At 44.3% G+C, this 14840-nt stretch overlaps 1 protein-coding gene across 4 annotated transcripts; it reads left to right on the forward strand.

Moving 5' to 3' along the window:
* Positions 1-297: 297 nt before the first annotated feature.
* Positions 298-10979, forward strand: LOC310837466 (uncharacterized protein). 4 transcript variants are annotated; one of them, XM_083724094.1, is made up of 7 exons: positions 298-1402; positions 1591-1751; positions 1869-1989; positions 4721-4811; positions 6734-6855; positions 7765-8376; positions 9447-10979. In XM_083724094.1, exons 2-7 carry the CDS (start codon positions 1737-1739, stop codon positions 10391-10393), a joined length of 1908 nt encoding a protein of 635 aa, XP_083580220.1. In that variant the 5' UTR covers positions 298-1402; positions 1591-1736; the 3' UTR covers positions 10394-10979. The 4 variants fall into 4 exon arrangements, with proteins under 4 accessions (XP_083580220.1, XP_083580221.1, XP_083580222.1 ...); XM_083724095.1 differs by having other exon boundaries at positions 298-1398; positions 1576-1751; positions 4721-4809; positions 6735-6855; XM_083724096.1 differs by having other exon boundaries at positions 298-1398; positions 1576-1751; positions 4742-4809; positions 6735-6855.
* The last annotated feature ends 3861 nt before the right edge of the window (positions 10980-14840 follow it).

Below are 14840 nucleotides of genomic sequence, written 5' to 3' on the forward strand. Positions count from 1 at the left end.
TTGGAGGGTATGGAGTTATGTGACCTTAAGCCATCTGAAGGCAGCCCTGTACAGTATAGGGAAGGGTTTTTTTAATGTTTAATGTTTTATTATGTTTTTATATATGTTGGAAGCCACCCAGGGTGGCTGGGACAACCCCGTCAGATGGGTGGGGTATAAATAGCATAATAATAATAATAATAATAATAATAATAATAATAATGGAATAGGACATCCCATCAAAATGCAGTATTTCACAAGAAATGACAGGATAACAACACATTGTTGATAATGTGTGTCCACTGATTCCCAAATCAGCGGTGCAAATACTGGTGTGAATACTTTGGAAGTTGTCTGGAAAAGACCATAAATTGCACTTGACTATTTTAAGATCTTTCCAGAAAGAAGGTGTTTTTGAAAGTTCTTCCCTTAATCAGGACTGTCAGCATTTAATGCATGATTAAAAGAAATCAGTCACATGAACAAATGCAAACCTGGATCATTTTAATTGGTCATTGTAAGTTTTTTCATTTCATTATTAATCTATATATACTCTGGAAATCAAACTACAGGACAACTTTTCTTTCTCACCTTAAAGTGTGGGTTTCCTATGTTTTCAGCATTTCCCCAACCGGTTAGTAACCTAATTTTAAAAAGAGAGCAAGGGAGACAGAATTCTTGACAAATCCATGCTAGCTTCTACTAATCACAGCATTGTTTTCAAGATGTTTACAGACCGGCTGCTTTATAATTTGCTGTAGCATCATTCCTGATATTGTAGTTGCATTGATCTCTTGTTTTTTTTCCCCTTTCCCCCCCAATCAGAGCTGCCTAGCCAGATAGTAAATACTGCCAAATCTGTTTCATTTGCAGCTGTTCTGGTGCAGTAATGACTGAATGAAGACAATCAGTGGGACATTTACATATGTGATGAAGCTATCTTACACCCTTGGAGGGTGGAAAGAGTGTGTACATTTTAAATTTAAACAAATAGGCAACCACCCTTCACCCATTTTAGAAGCCAGTGCAAAAATAAGGAGGGCTGTCAAAAGCAAATTCCCTCACAACCTGTGCCATGATTGTACATTGACGGCAGAGGGCTCTGGTGTTTGCAAAGCAGGGAAGAGAGGCAACCCTCTCTTCTCACACAACCCTGCTCTGCAGGCAGAGGTGGAACTGGGTTTAGCTGAGGCAGCGGCTGCACCTTCCAAAAGGGGATTTGCAAGAACCATCTTAGCGCCAGCCTTCTTTGCAGCCAGGAAGGAGGGAAGGGTGCCCTGTTGCTTCAGACCGAAAACTCCCCTGGGTTCTGTAGCTGTGATTTTGAATGAAAAGAGGCATAGGCAAAACAGAAGGGCTGAGCTTTTGGTGCAAAAAGGAGCTGCGAAAAGCAACAGGACTGCATATTTCCCACCTCTGGTTAGTAGCATCTTCTTCACATCACTACAGACAAAACTGTATGGGGGGGGGGGAATAGTGTAATAATGTGTGCATGCGTGTGCGCCTTGTTTTTATTCTCTAGTTGCATTTCTTTAAGGATTTCTGTCTTTTGTTTATCCATTTTCTCGATTTAACATCTTTTTATCCTGCCTCTAGGTACTCAGGGTAGAGTACAAGCCCCACCAAGGCCAGCCACACCCTTAGGCAGACTGAAGCAGCTGCCTCGGGTGGTAAATCTCCAGGAAGCCTTCTGACCCTGAGAGGCGGCAGAATTTCGTTTTGGCTTCCTTTTGGCACTGCCCCATTCATCAAGCATCATGGCGCTTCCCCAGGTAGGCAGTTTTCTATGGGAGGGCTGGACTCTGGCTCGGGGAATAAAAACACAAGAGTGGAAAGAAAACAGGATTGTGATGGTTACAAATGATAGCTATTGACTCTGTACTATGCAGGTGACTTTTGAGGAGGTGGCTGTGTATTTCACTGAGGAGGAATGGGCCTTGCTGGGCGCGAATGAGAGAGCCTTATATTGGGATGTCATGCAGGCGAACTGCGAGCACCTGACTTCACTCGGTAAGTGCTCTGCCTAGTGTTAAAAGCTTGGGTTTCTCAGATATATGCAGGATTGTTGTTTTTTCAAGGATCCAGCAAACAAGTTAAAAGAAACCCGGTTCTTTATGTCTCTAAAACACACCAGAGCCATACATTAATATTGTTAATACAATCTTACACTCATTCCTATTGTGGTTGTTGTTTAGTCGTTTAGTCGTGTCCGACTCTTTGTGACCCGCTGGACCAGAGCACGCCAGGCACTCCTGTCTTCCACTGCCTCCCGCAGTTTGGTCAAACTCATGCTGGTAGCTTCGACAACACTGTCCAACCATCTCGTCCTCTGTCGTCCCCTTCTCCTTGTGCCCTCCATCTTTCCCAGCATCAGGGTCTTTTCCAGGGAGTCTTCTCTTCTCATGAGGTGGCCAAAGTATTGGAGCCTCAGCTTCAGGATCTGTCCTTCCAGTGAGCACTCAGGGCTGATTTCCTTCAGAATGGAGAGGTTTGATCTTCTTGCAGTCCATGGGACTCTCAAGAGTCTCCTCCAGCACCATAATTCAAAAGCCTCAATTCTTCGGCGATCAGCCTTCTTTATGGTCCAGCTCTCACTTCCATACATCACTACTGGGAAAACCATAGCTTTAACTATGCAGACCTTTGTTGGCAAGGTGATGTCTCTGCTTTTTAAGATGCTGTCTAGGTTTGTCATTGCTTTTCTCCCAAGAAGCAGGCATCTTTTAATTTTGTGACTGCTGTTACCATCTGCAGTGAAGCCATACATTAATTTTGTTAATACAATCTTACACTCATTCCTCTTCTAAGGAATGTTTTACTATGTTTTGTATATGCTGTAAGCCACCCAGAGTGGCTGAGGAAACCCAGCCAGATGGGCGGGGTATAAATTATACAATTATTATTATCATTATTAAGGCTCAGGATAGGTTATAATCAATAGGCATAAGCCAATCATAGTTGCGCATTTGATATCAGAAAGGATCATCTTTATGATGATGATCTGTGGAGACAGAAAGTGTTTTCCTTTTGTATTATGCACTTTAAATCAGAAGGGCTAGGTAAAGGTAAAGGACCCCTGGACGGTTTAAGTACAGTCAAAGGCAATTATGGAGTTGCGGCGCTCATCTCGCTTTCAGGCCGAGGGAGCCGGCGTTTGTCCGCAGACAGCTTTCCAGGTCATTTGGCCAGCATGACTAAACTGCTTCTGGCGCAATGGGACACCATGATGGAAGCCAGAGCTCATGGAAATGCCATTTACCTTCCCACCGAAGTGGTACCTATTTATCTACTTGCACTGGCATGCTTTCGAACTGCTAGGTTGGCAGGAGCTGCGGCAGAACAACGGGAGCTCACCCTGTTGTGTGGATTCGAACCACCAACCTTCCGATCGGCAAGCCTATGTTTTTCTTGCTCATGGGCACCTGCAGAATCCGTCATGGTTTGTGTGAGTAAGGGAGCTGAGGTTTTGCCCTCTTTGCAGCAGCGCTCCCAAGTGCTAAACAGTTCCCTAAAGGAGGTAATCTGCAATCCTTCTTAGGTGTCAGAGAAACTACGGGGTTTGCATTGGGAGACACCCACAGTGTGGATGCACAATCTGTCTGGCAACCACAGCTTTTGAGAACGACACTTGCTCTGCTCTCTGTGTAGCCCCCATGCTGTTTTAGGTGCCGTGTTGGTTTGTGATGGACAATTTGGGAATAGCTTTTTTCCATGTGTATAGAAGCAAATGTTCTAGAAAGTCTGTGAACGCCATCTTGGTAGTCAAGATAACCTCAAGACTAACTGGTAGTTGCTGCAAGAATGACATCACGTATGTTTATCCACTTGCCTTGATATATGCCAATTGGCTTGCTTTGATGCCATGTTTATCTGTGGGCCTGAGACGCGTAGTTATTACTCTAGGGAGGGAAGATATCCGTAAGACTTGGAGTCTTGCCACCTATGCCTTCCTTGGCAGGTGAATCAATGGGAGGTTCTGGCCCGTTTGGCTTATGCTGTCCTGATATAAGTAATGCATAAATGCTTTCCCAGGTGCAGACAAGTCATGGCACTTTCTCCCTGGTGTGGTGTCCATCCCGGGTCTGTAAAGGCAGCAATGCTCTCCAGGCTGTGACTGGATCTAGACACATCAAAAAAGCGATTCGGTTAAACGCGTTGTAAACTCTGCAAAGGGAAATCACCTTGGCGAAAGACAGGACTCCACAGCGCCATCTGGTGTGTCACAGTGTTATAACACACATAAAGCGCTTTTTCTTTACGAAGGTAGCTGAGTCCTGTGTTGTGAGTCTACACTTCCTTCTAATAAAGCACTGGAACGGATCACCCTGACGTTTTTGACACCCTTCTTTGGTATCCCTGCACCAAACCACCCTCACAAACCCTCATTTGCGCCTATAAATCAATACACCTCATAGGTCAGGCATAGGCAAACTTCGGCCCTCCAGATATTTTGAGACTACAGTTCCCAACATCCCTGACCACTGGTCCTGTTAGCTAGGGATGATGGGAATTGTAGTCCCAAAACATCTGGAGGGCCGGAGTTTGCCTATGCCTGCCATAGGTTGTATGTGCCAAGCCCCTTCAAACTGCTTTGGAATGGGTTAGGGTCTAGGTCTGATAGGTAGAGGCAGGATGCTACTGCAGGGTTTTGGTCTCATGGAGGTGTTTCCTTAAAAGAAAGATAGTGGGGAGCAAAGTCATGAGGCATTATGTGGACAGACGGCTCTTCTCTAATCTCCAGGTGTCCTCCTCACCCCAACAGATGGCAGGATTTCATGTTGGCTTCCTTTGGCACCCTCCTATTCTCCTGTCACCATGGAAATTCCCCAGGTAGGCTGGAATCTGCAGGTGGGCCTGTTCCATGAAGTGGACAGGAAATATGCAAGTATAACATCTACATCTGGAGATGTAATGAGGTTGAGGCATAGCTGTCAACTTTTCCCTTTTTTAAAGGGAAATCCTATTCGGAATAAGGGAATTTCCCTTTAAAAAGGGGAAACGTTGACAGCTACGGGTCGAGGTTATGTTCTTTCACATGTGGTGGACCTGTAAAAGGGTAAAATAATATTGGGAAATAATTTATAATGACTTGGGGCGGAAATGTTTCAAAGCACCTTTCAAAAAAAAAAAAACAGAGTCTTTTTTTGTTGGGGATAATTCAAATGGAAATTCCCAGGTGTCAAAAAAGGTTTTTATGTACGCCACTACGGCGGCCCGTGTTTCGTTTGCCCCAAAATGGAAAACGAGCGAGGCCCCATCTAAAGAAGAATGGCAACTTAAACTGTTGGAATATGTGCAGCTTGCGGATCTTAACAAGAGAATGAGAAGAACCTTCGTTTAAAGAAGATTGGAAAATGTTTATTGAATATATGGGGGATAATTGTGTATACTTGAAAACGTTGGCAGCGTTAGGATAAATTCAACAGCTTAAATAAGTTTTGATGGAAGAAACAACGGAATTCTGAATGGTTTAGTTTATATAAAATATGCAGGGATGTATGCTATGCAAAATGAACTATGGAAAGAGAAGAAGGGATATTTTAAGGTCTAAATTAATATTCCAAATTGTAAGACAGTGTGTGTGAGAGAGAGAGAAATACGCAAGTGTTGAAAGAAAATGGGTGCCTCATTATTTCCTTTTCACCTACATGAAAGAAGACAAAGGACCAGGGGCAGCCTGGTTGAGAACTTAGGGTATTGTATATGCTGCAGTCCTGACCCGGATTTTGACTGTTTTATGTCATTGCTTCCCTAAAGCGCTCTGGGATTTGTAGTTGTGAGGAGATGGAGGAGGCTAGGAGACTGTCTTATATCGAGTAAGGCCATTGGTTCATCTAGCTCAATATCATCTATGCTGATTGGCAGAGGCCCTCCAGGGCTTAAGGGAGGAACATTCCAGAGCTGTACCTGAAGACACCAGGAATTGAACCCAGGACCTTCCCCACAGGGGAGATAATTATCCTGTGGCTGCAACACTTTCACAAGATGATAAATCACAGGGTGCGAGCAGCAGTTAAAGCAGATGCAACTGAAAGCACACAAGGATATAAATACAGTGGTACCTTGGTTTTCAAATGTCTCCGTTGACGAACGTTTCGGAACTCAAACGCCATAAACCCAGAAATAAATGCTTCCGTTTTTGAACACGCCTCAGAAGCCGAACGGCTTCCGCTGAGTGCATATGTTTCTCAATTTTCTCTATTAAATTTGCAGACTGCCCTTTGCACCTCGGTTTTCGAATGTTTCGGAACTCGAAAGGTCTTCCGGAACAGATTACGTTCGGAAACTGAGGTACCACTGTATTAAAAAAAAACCCAGTAATATTGAAAACAGCACTGAAAACATTTTCAACTTCTTCTTTGTTTAAGAATAGCATTCATCCTGCCTCAAATGCCAGTTAGTGACCAAAGGCCTATTGGAACAAAAAAGTCTTTGCCTGCTGGTGAAAGGAACACAGGAAGGGAGTTTTCCACATGCCAGGTCAGTTAAGCCAGTGTAGGGATGTCTGCACTAGAAGCGTAGACCAGTTTCAGATCTGCAGAAACAAGCTGTTTGATGGGCTTCTTAGGCAGCAGAGGTGACTTTCAATGCCAAGCACTGAAGGAGTTTCTTATATGGCTGTTGGAAGTAGCCCTGTGCTGAGATTCTTGATGCAGGGGGAGAGGGTGGAAACAAAGGAAATAAACTAACTGTGGGTGGTGGCAGAGGAGGAATTCTTTTAAACAAATTAAATATACCAACCCTTTAAAATGCAGGTGGCTTTTGAGGAGGTGGCTGTGTATTTCACCGAGCAGGAGTGGGCCTTGCTGGATGCGAGCAAGCGAGCGCTTTACTGGGACGTCATGCGGGAGAATTACGAGCGCTGGGCTTCACTGAGTAAGTATCCTGCCTGTTGTCTCTTATTAAACACTTGAGCCCTGGCATCTTAAACTGGATTTGTTTTTCTCTGCTACTTTTTAGCTTTATTGATAATGGTGGGGATCGTGAAGGCTGCCTTGGGTGTTTGTCACCTTTGAAGGTGACCCGGAAACTAAAATTAATCCAGAATGCGGCAGCCTGAGAGATGACTGGGAGCGGCTGCCGAGACCACATAACACCGGTCTTGAAAGACCTACATTGGCTCCCAGTACATTTCTGAGCACAATTCAAAGTGTTGGTGCTGACCTTTAAAGCCCTAAATGGCCTCGGTCCAGTATAGCTGAAGGAGCATCTCCACCCCCATTGTTCAGCCTGGACACTGAGGTCCAGCTCCGAGGGCCTTCTGGCAGTTCCCTCCCTGCGAGAAGTGAAGCTACAGGGAACCAGGCAGAGGGCCTTCTCGGTAGTGGCGCCCACCCTATGGAACGCCCTCCCATCAGATGTCAAGGAAATAAACAACTATTCAAATTTTTGAAGACATCTGAAGGCAGCCCTGTTTAGGGAAGTTTTTAATGTTTGATGTTTTATTCTGTTTCTAGTGTTCTGTTGGGAGCCGCCCAGAGTGGCTGGGAAAACCCAGCCAGTTGGGCGGGGTATAAATAAAATTATTATTATTATTATTATTATTATTATTGGCAATATGGAGGGGGTAGCCAACAAGGCCTTCTGCTGGCACAAATCCTCTTGGCTGTGCAATGGGAATTCCCCCACCTCCTCTGCCTGCACCCCTAAATCTATTCCTAGGGGTCCTCCAAACATCCAAAGCAGATTTGAGGCAGGTGGAGAGGGCAGAGAAAACCTGTTTGCTGTTCCTTTTCTGCTGTTAGTTCCACCACATTGCCTAATGTCCAGACTCTTTCTTTGCAGGTGGTTGCTATCAAGAACGAGACCTTAAATCTACGGAGCCTTGTGGGAGATGGCTGAAATATTCCCGAGAGAGGGAATCTCCGAGTCCCAATCCCTGTCACAAGGAGGAGAAACAACCAGTGGAGAAGTCGGGCAAAACAGCCCCGTTCAAAGGGAGCATCAGCGCTGAAAAATGTCATCCGGTCGACATGGGAGAAAGGAAGGATTCCTGTCCCAAGTGTGGGAAAAGCTTCTGTCACAAATCGGCACTCACTGCACACCTGAGAATCCACACAGGAGAGAAGCCGTACCAGTGCCACGATTGTGGGAAAAGCTTCAATCAGAGCTCAGCCCTGACTCAGCATCAGAGGATCCACACTGGGGAGAAACCCTACGCCTGCCTCAGCTGTGAGAAAAGATTCAGTCAGAGCTCAGCCCTCACTCAACATCAGAGAATCCACACCGGGGAGAGGGCTTACGCGTGCCTTGATTGTGGGAAAAGCTTCATTTACCAGTCGGCCCTCATACGGCATCGTAGAATCCACACTGGAGAAAAATGCTACAAGTGCCCTGACTGTGGGAAAGGCTTCAACCAAAGCTCTAACCTTATTACACATCAGAAAATTCATAATGGTAGGGAAGTGCGGTTAACTGTCCCATTCACATGTTGTCCCCTGAGGCCTGTTAATCAATCTCCTTTGGGTTATAACAAAATTGATTCACTGACGTGTTATATCTCACTAGAGAATGTCCAGAGCATGGCAAGAAAATATTATGATCCTGTAACCCACAAGCATGGGGTAAATAACAAAAGAATCCAGCTGGGTGTCTGGATTCAAAATGTGGGGCTAAACTCACTCTTCAGCAGGAGAAAGCCCTCAGCTGCTGAGTTTAAACTCATAGTAGTCAAGCAGCGGTATAGTGTGGCTAAATGTAGGCTGTTAAACCTTTTTATCCCTTTTTGTCTGCTTGCAAACTCCTGTGGCAATGAACAGAGGAGTTTTGTCCTCTTCTACTCTCTCGCAGTGTTAAGTAAGTTAAAAATGTTTTCTTTACAAAACGTTTCAAAGGTCAGATTCATGCCTTTATCCAAGTGGCACCAAAGAGAACACATGCAGAATACTAATAGGTAGAAAATACAAAAAGATAGCTTCAAACTCATGCTCTAAGCTTGGAGCAAAGCTTAGACACGTCTTCCTTTGTCAGTTATGTGGTGAGGAGAGAGATGGAACAGGAAGAGAAGGCTTCACTTCCTCCCTTGTCAGAGAAGAGGAGGCATGACCTAGCTGTGTCTAGGAATCCAGCTCTGCTGTCTTAACCCTTTCATGCACCAACTAGCACTTTCTTACTGCAGTTCCCACACAGAGGACTTCACATTCATAATGATCACGTACACACCATATATTTAAGCACTAAAATACCACTCTAAACAATTACGGCTTCCCCCAAATAGTTATGGGAGCTGTAGTTTCTTAAGGGTCCTGACCCCCCTGTGCCCCTCAAGGAGCCACAATTCCCATAGTAATTTAACAATCAGTTCTTCCCAGGGAACTCTGGCAATTGTAACCCTCTCAGGGAATAAGGGTCTCCTAACAATTCTCAGCTCTCCTTGGCGCACAGATTGCCCCTGTTTTAGGGATTTGCAGTTTCTACCCTACATTTTACATTCTCTCCCTTAACCTTTTCTTCTTCGTATCCTATAGGGATACCTTGCAGGAGCAAGAAGAAGACGCCTCAGCAGCAAGTTTGTGAGCCATTAGAACCACCTGGAATACTTTGTAGGGCATTACAACGAGTTTCCCCTCACAATCCTCAAGTGGAAAAAGAGATTCGGAACCAGGGAAGTTTCCAGAGAAACCCCTCAGAGCAGGCCCAGGATCAAGTCATTTCTAGAACAGGTAGTTTCATATCTCAGAAAGATGTCACGATAAAGACAAGGCCCGCTAGGGTTAAGAGGCCACTCGTATGTCACGACTGTGGAAAGAACTTCAAGTACAGTTCCCATCTGGTTAACCACCTGAGAATACACACAGGAGAGAAACCTTACGTCTGCCCAGATTGCGGGAATAGGTTCATTCAGAACTCAGCTCTCAAGAGGCACCAGAGGAGCCACAGAGGCGACAGACCCTATGGGTGTTCCGACTGTGGGAAAACCTTTAGCCGGAACTCTCACCTGGCGAAACATCGAGTGATTCACACGGGAGAAAAACCTTACGAGTGCCTTGACTGCGGGAAGAAATTCAGCGTCAAAATGAACCTAGCGATTCACCAACGGATTCACACGGGAGAGAAGCCATATATGTGCTTGGAGTGCGGGAAACGCTTCAGCCAGCGACCCCACTTTATGATCCACCAGAGAATCCACACGGGAGAGAAACCTTACCAGTGCCCTGAATGCGGGAAAAGCTTTCGCGTGAGTTCGCACCTTGTCGCACATCAGAGAATTCACGCGGGGAAGACATCGTTCATATGTCCGGACTGCGGGAAAAACTTCAGCGGTAGCAAGCAGTTTATTCAACATAAGATGTCCCATCTCATTGGAGAAAGCTATCAGCTGCCCATCGCAGCTGTAACCATAAAGAGTGACCCATTTGCCCCCGATTCTGTAGGTCTAGAAGGCAGTGGCTACAGTCCTGGAGCGAGTCAGTGAAGTCCCGCCTGTGTTGGGCTAAAACAAAGAAAGGGAAACCTTGATAAACCCTGTCACATAACTGCAAATGGTGAGATCCTTTCTACAATTAGAGCTTGAAGGGAAGGTGGTTGGAAAAAGGCATTTTCACTCAACCCTTTTGCTGTAGTTGAGAGCCAGATGTACCGGATAGAGTGTTGGATTTGGCCTGGTTTGGACATGACTACTCGGCCATGATGCTTGCCGGTGACCTTGGACCAATTGTCGTGTCAGCCTAACCTACCTCACAGGATTGTTAGGAGGATGAAATGGAGCAAAACCTTGTTGTATAGACCATCTCAAGTTGTTTGGAAGAGAAGGGGGAGGATACAAATACAGCCGTACCTTGGTTCTCAAACAGAATCTGCTCTGGAAGTCTGTTTGACTTCTGAAAACCAAGGCGCGGCTTCCGATTGGCTCATAGCTGTCAACTTTTCCCTTTTTTTAAAGAGAAATCCTATTCGGAATAAGGGAATTTCCCTTAAAAAAAGGGAAACATTGACAGCTATGGATTGGCCGCACGAGCTTCCTGCACTCAATCAGAAGCCACGTCGGACGTTCGGCTTCCAAAAACGTTCGCAAACCGGAACCCCCATGGGTTTGTGGCGTTTGGGAGCCAAAATGTTCGAGTTGCAAGGCGTTTGAGAACCAAGGTACAACTGTACAATAAATAAACAAGCAAACCATGTACCATTCCCAGATATCAGGTAGAATTGTCAGGTGACCCCTTCCCAATCCACGAATACCATCAATGGATGGTGGTTTCCTGACTAGGGTCACCTTTAAAGCATCAACGGTCATGGCTTCTCCCAAAGAATCCTGGGAGCTGTCATTTGTTAAGGGTACTGAGAGTTGTAGGGGACTCCCTATTCCCCTCACAGAACTACATTTCCCAAAGTTCCCTGTGAAGAGGGACTTATGGTTAAGCCACTCTGAGAACTGTAGCTCTGTGAGGAGAGCGGGGGTCTCCTAAGAATTCAGCCTTAAGAAACTACAGCTCCCAGAATTCTTTGGGGGAAGCCGTTTTAAAGCGCCATGGCCCTGCTTAAATGCATGGTGCGAATGTGGCCTAGATTGTCCTGACCACTGCGCTCTTTCCAAGCAGCAGGGAGCATAATCCTGAAATCCTTGGCCTAATAATCTCATATGGGTGGGAGGAGCCTGGATGGAGAGGAGGAGTCTGGGGGGAAATGAGAGGAGAAAGCCGAAACAGATGGAGTGATGGAAGGGGGAGAAGGGGAGTCCCCTACAAGTGGGAATGTTCAGGGAGGCAGAAGAGGACATATTGTTTATTAATATTTTTTAAAAAATAAAATAATATTTATTAACAGTTTAAAGACTATAAAAGAAAAAAAAAAGAATTCAACAAAACAAAACAATACAATACAAAAACAAAAACACTACGTAACACTGACACTAAAACATTGAATTAACAAAACAAAACAAACACAAATTAAAACAAATCCAATAATTTCAATATCTTATCTTTCATTCACTTGTTTCCACGATGTATGTTATGTATGTTGTTGCATACATAAAAAAAGTTCTGTCGTCCTTTGGCACCAGTTGGCCGACCATGCCCAGGAGAAAGGCCTCTGGTTTCTTCAGGAAGGTATATTTAAATACCTTTTTCATTTCATTATAAATCATCTCCCAGAAGGTCTTAATCCTTGGGCATGTCCACCAAAGGTGAAAAAGAATGTACCTTCAGTCTCATTACATTTCCAACATTTATTATCAGGTAAATTATAGATTTTTGCAAGCTTGACTGGTGTCATGTACCACCTGTAAATCATTTTCATTAAATTCTCTCTTAGGGCATTACATGCCGTAAATTTCATACCTGTGGTCCATAACTGTTCCCAGTCAGCCATCATAATGTTATGTCCAACATCTTGTGCCCATTTAATCATAGCAGATTTCACCGTTTCATCCTGAGTGTTCCATTTCAACAGCAAGTTATACATTCTTGACAAATTTTTAATTTTGGGGTCTAACAATTCTGTTTCCAATTTTGATTTTTTCACCTGGAAACCAACTTTTTTGTCCAAATTGTATGCCTCCATTATTTGGTAATAATGGAGCCAATCCCGCACTCTGTTTTTCAATTTTTCAAAGCTCTGCAGTTTTATTCTGTCTCCATCTTGTTCCAGAATTTCCCAATATTTCGGCCATTTTGCCTCCATATTGAGTTTTTTGTGTGCCTTCGCTTCCATTGGTGACAACCATCTTGGGGTTTTATTTTCTAACAAATCCTTATATCTTATCCAAACATTAAACAGTGCTTTTCTAACAATATGCTTTTTGAACGCTTTATGTGCATTTACCTTATCATACCACAAATATGCATGCCAACCAAATACATTATTGAAACCTTCTAAGTCCAGCACATCAGTGTTTTCAAGAAGCAGCCATTCTTTCAGCCAGCAAAAAGCAGCTGATTCATAGTAAAGTTTAAGGTCTGGCAGGGCAAATCAACCTCTTTCTTTAGCATCAGTTAATATCTTAAATTTTATTCGAGGCTTCTTGCCCTGCCAGACAAATCTGGAAATATCTCTCTGCCACTTCTTGAAACAATCCATCTTGTCCAAAATTTGCAATGTTTGAAACAAAAACAACATCCTTGGCAATACATTCATTTTTATCACAGCAATTTAGCCTAGCAATGATAACTTCAAATTTGACCAAATTTCTAAGTCCTTTTTCACTTCAATCCAAAAATTTTCATAGTTATCCTTAAATAAGTTCACATTCTTGGCAGTCATGTTAACCCCTAAATATTTCACTTTCTTAACCAATGTTAATCCTGTCTCCTCCTGAAACATTCACAGTTAGATTTTTCTCTAAGACCTTAGTTTTCATCTTGTTCAACTTAAAACCTGCTACCTGTCCAAATTCTTATATCAGTTCCAGTACCCTTTTAGTACTAGATTCTGGCTCCTGTAAAGTCAATACTAAATCATCTGCAACATATTGTTTATTAATATCCTTCCTAACTTGCGCTAGCAAGTTCTTTTACTTAGAAGAGTTTACATTCCCCTTTTAACATGCACAGCAGATAGCTGGTTGCAGGCTTGTGTAAACCTCTCACTATCATACAATTCAGTACAGTAGTACCTCGGGTTACAGACGCTTCAGGTTACAGGCACTTCAGGTTACAGACTCCACTAACCCAGAAATAGTACTTTGGGTTAAGAACTTTGCTCCAGGATAAGAACAGAAATCGTGCAGCAGCAGCAGGAGGCCCCATTAGCTAAAGTGGTCTTCAGGTTAAGAACAGTTTCAGGTTAAAAACGGACCTCCGGAATGAATTAAGTTCTTAACCCGAGGTACCACTGTGTTGAATTGTATGTTCCTGGTAAGTTCCCTTTTATCCCTCTTAAAAGAATAAACACACAACAATCTTATTTAAAGTCAATAAAAGTTGTTTACTCACGTCAGTTCACAGTTGGATCCCTGAAGGCAGACTTAGTTACAAATATATACATGTGGATCTACCCCATATGGAGGAATGATCCCAGCCTCTGCTAGCTGAGAATCTAGCAGGGCAGTCCAAGCTAGAAGCTGGTCAAATGAAGAAAGAAGTGAAAAAGAGAGTGTGGCAGCATGCTTTGTCCTTTTGTTACCTGGACACGTAAGGTCACGCCCACCTCTAGTCACATGCAAAGGAAGGATGTTCCAGCCAGGAGGAAACAGGAAGTTTTCGACTGGCTGGACCAAACATTCCACCGCATGTCCACTCTAGGAAAACAAGGAATGTTGTGCTTGACTGCTCTCAGCGGATTACATCCCACAAAGAGTTACTCGTTGAGACCTATATTCTCTCTACAAAGTATCTTCCCCGCTGGTGTGTAAGGAGGGAGGACATCAGGGGAGATGGAGGAGCAGCGGCAAAACCTCAAGGTTTAGAATGGCACTTTCTTTTCTCATCAGATGCTTCAGATGGCAGGGCGAACTGCAAAAGCACAGGCACCAAGGACAACCCCCCCCCCGATGAACCAACCCAGTGGCAAGACAGAGAACCAAAGCAACTTGCTGGGAAGAGCTGGTGCGGGTGGGGAAAGTGGGGGGTGGTGAGAATTTAAGAGAAAGGAGGGCCCATAGGTGAGCAGAATCCTGGCCTTCCTACCACAAGAGGGAGGGACGTACCAAGTCTCTCCTCCAGGAAAGAGGGAGGTTTGGTTGGGGTTCTGGAGGGTATGCTTAGGATTTGACTGCCCCTCACTCATTGACTCAGCTGGGGCCCATCTTAACCCCAGGCCATTTGTAAAACACCGAAGGAGGCTGGAGGTGAGACGCTGGTGTTTCCCCTGAAACCGGTACTTATTTACCTTTTTCATTTTCCGTTAGGTTTGCCTTTACATTTTGTGTTTGCTTCCTGTTCCTGAATCAATAAATCAAGCTACGTCTTCCTCATTAGTTTGATTCA

This window comes from Podarcis gaigeae (genome assembly GCF_964106915.1).
Source record: "Podarcis gaigeae genome assembly, chromosome: 2".
Classification (NCBI taxonomy): domain Eukaryota; kingdom Metazoa; phylum Chordata; class Lepidosauria; order Squamata; family Lacertidae; genus Podarcis; species Podarcis gaigeae.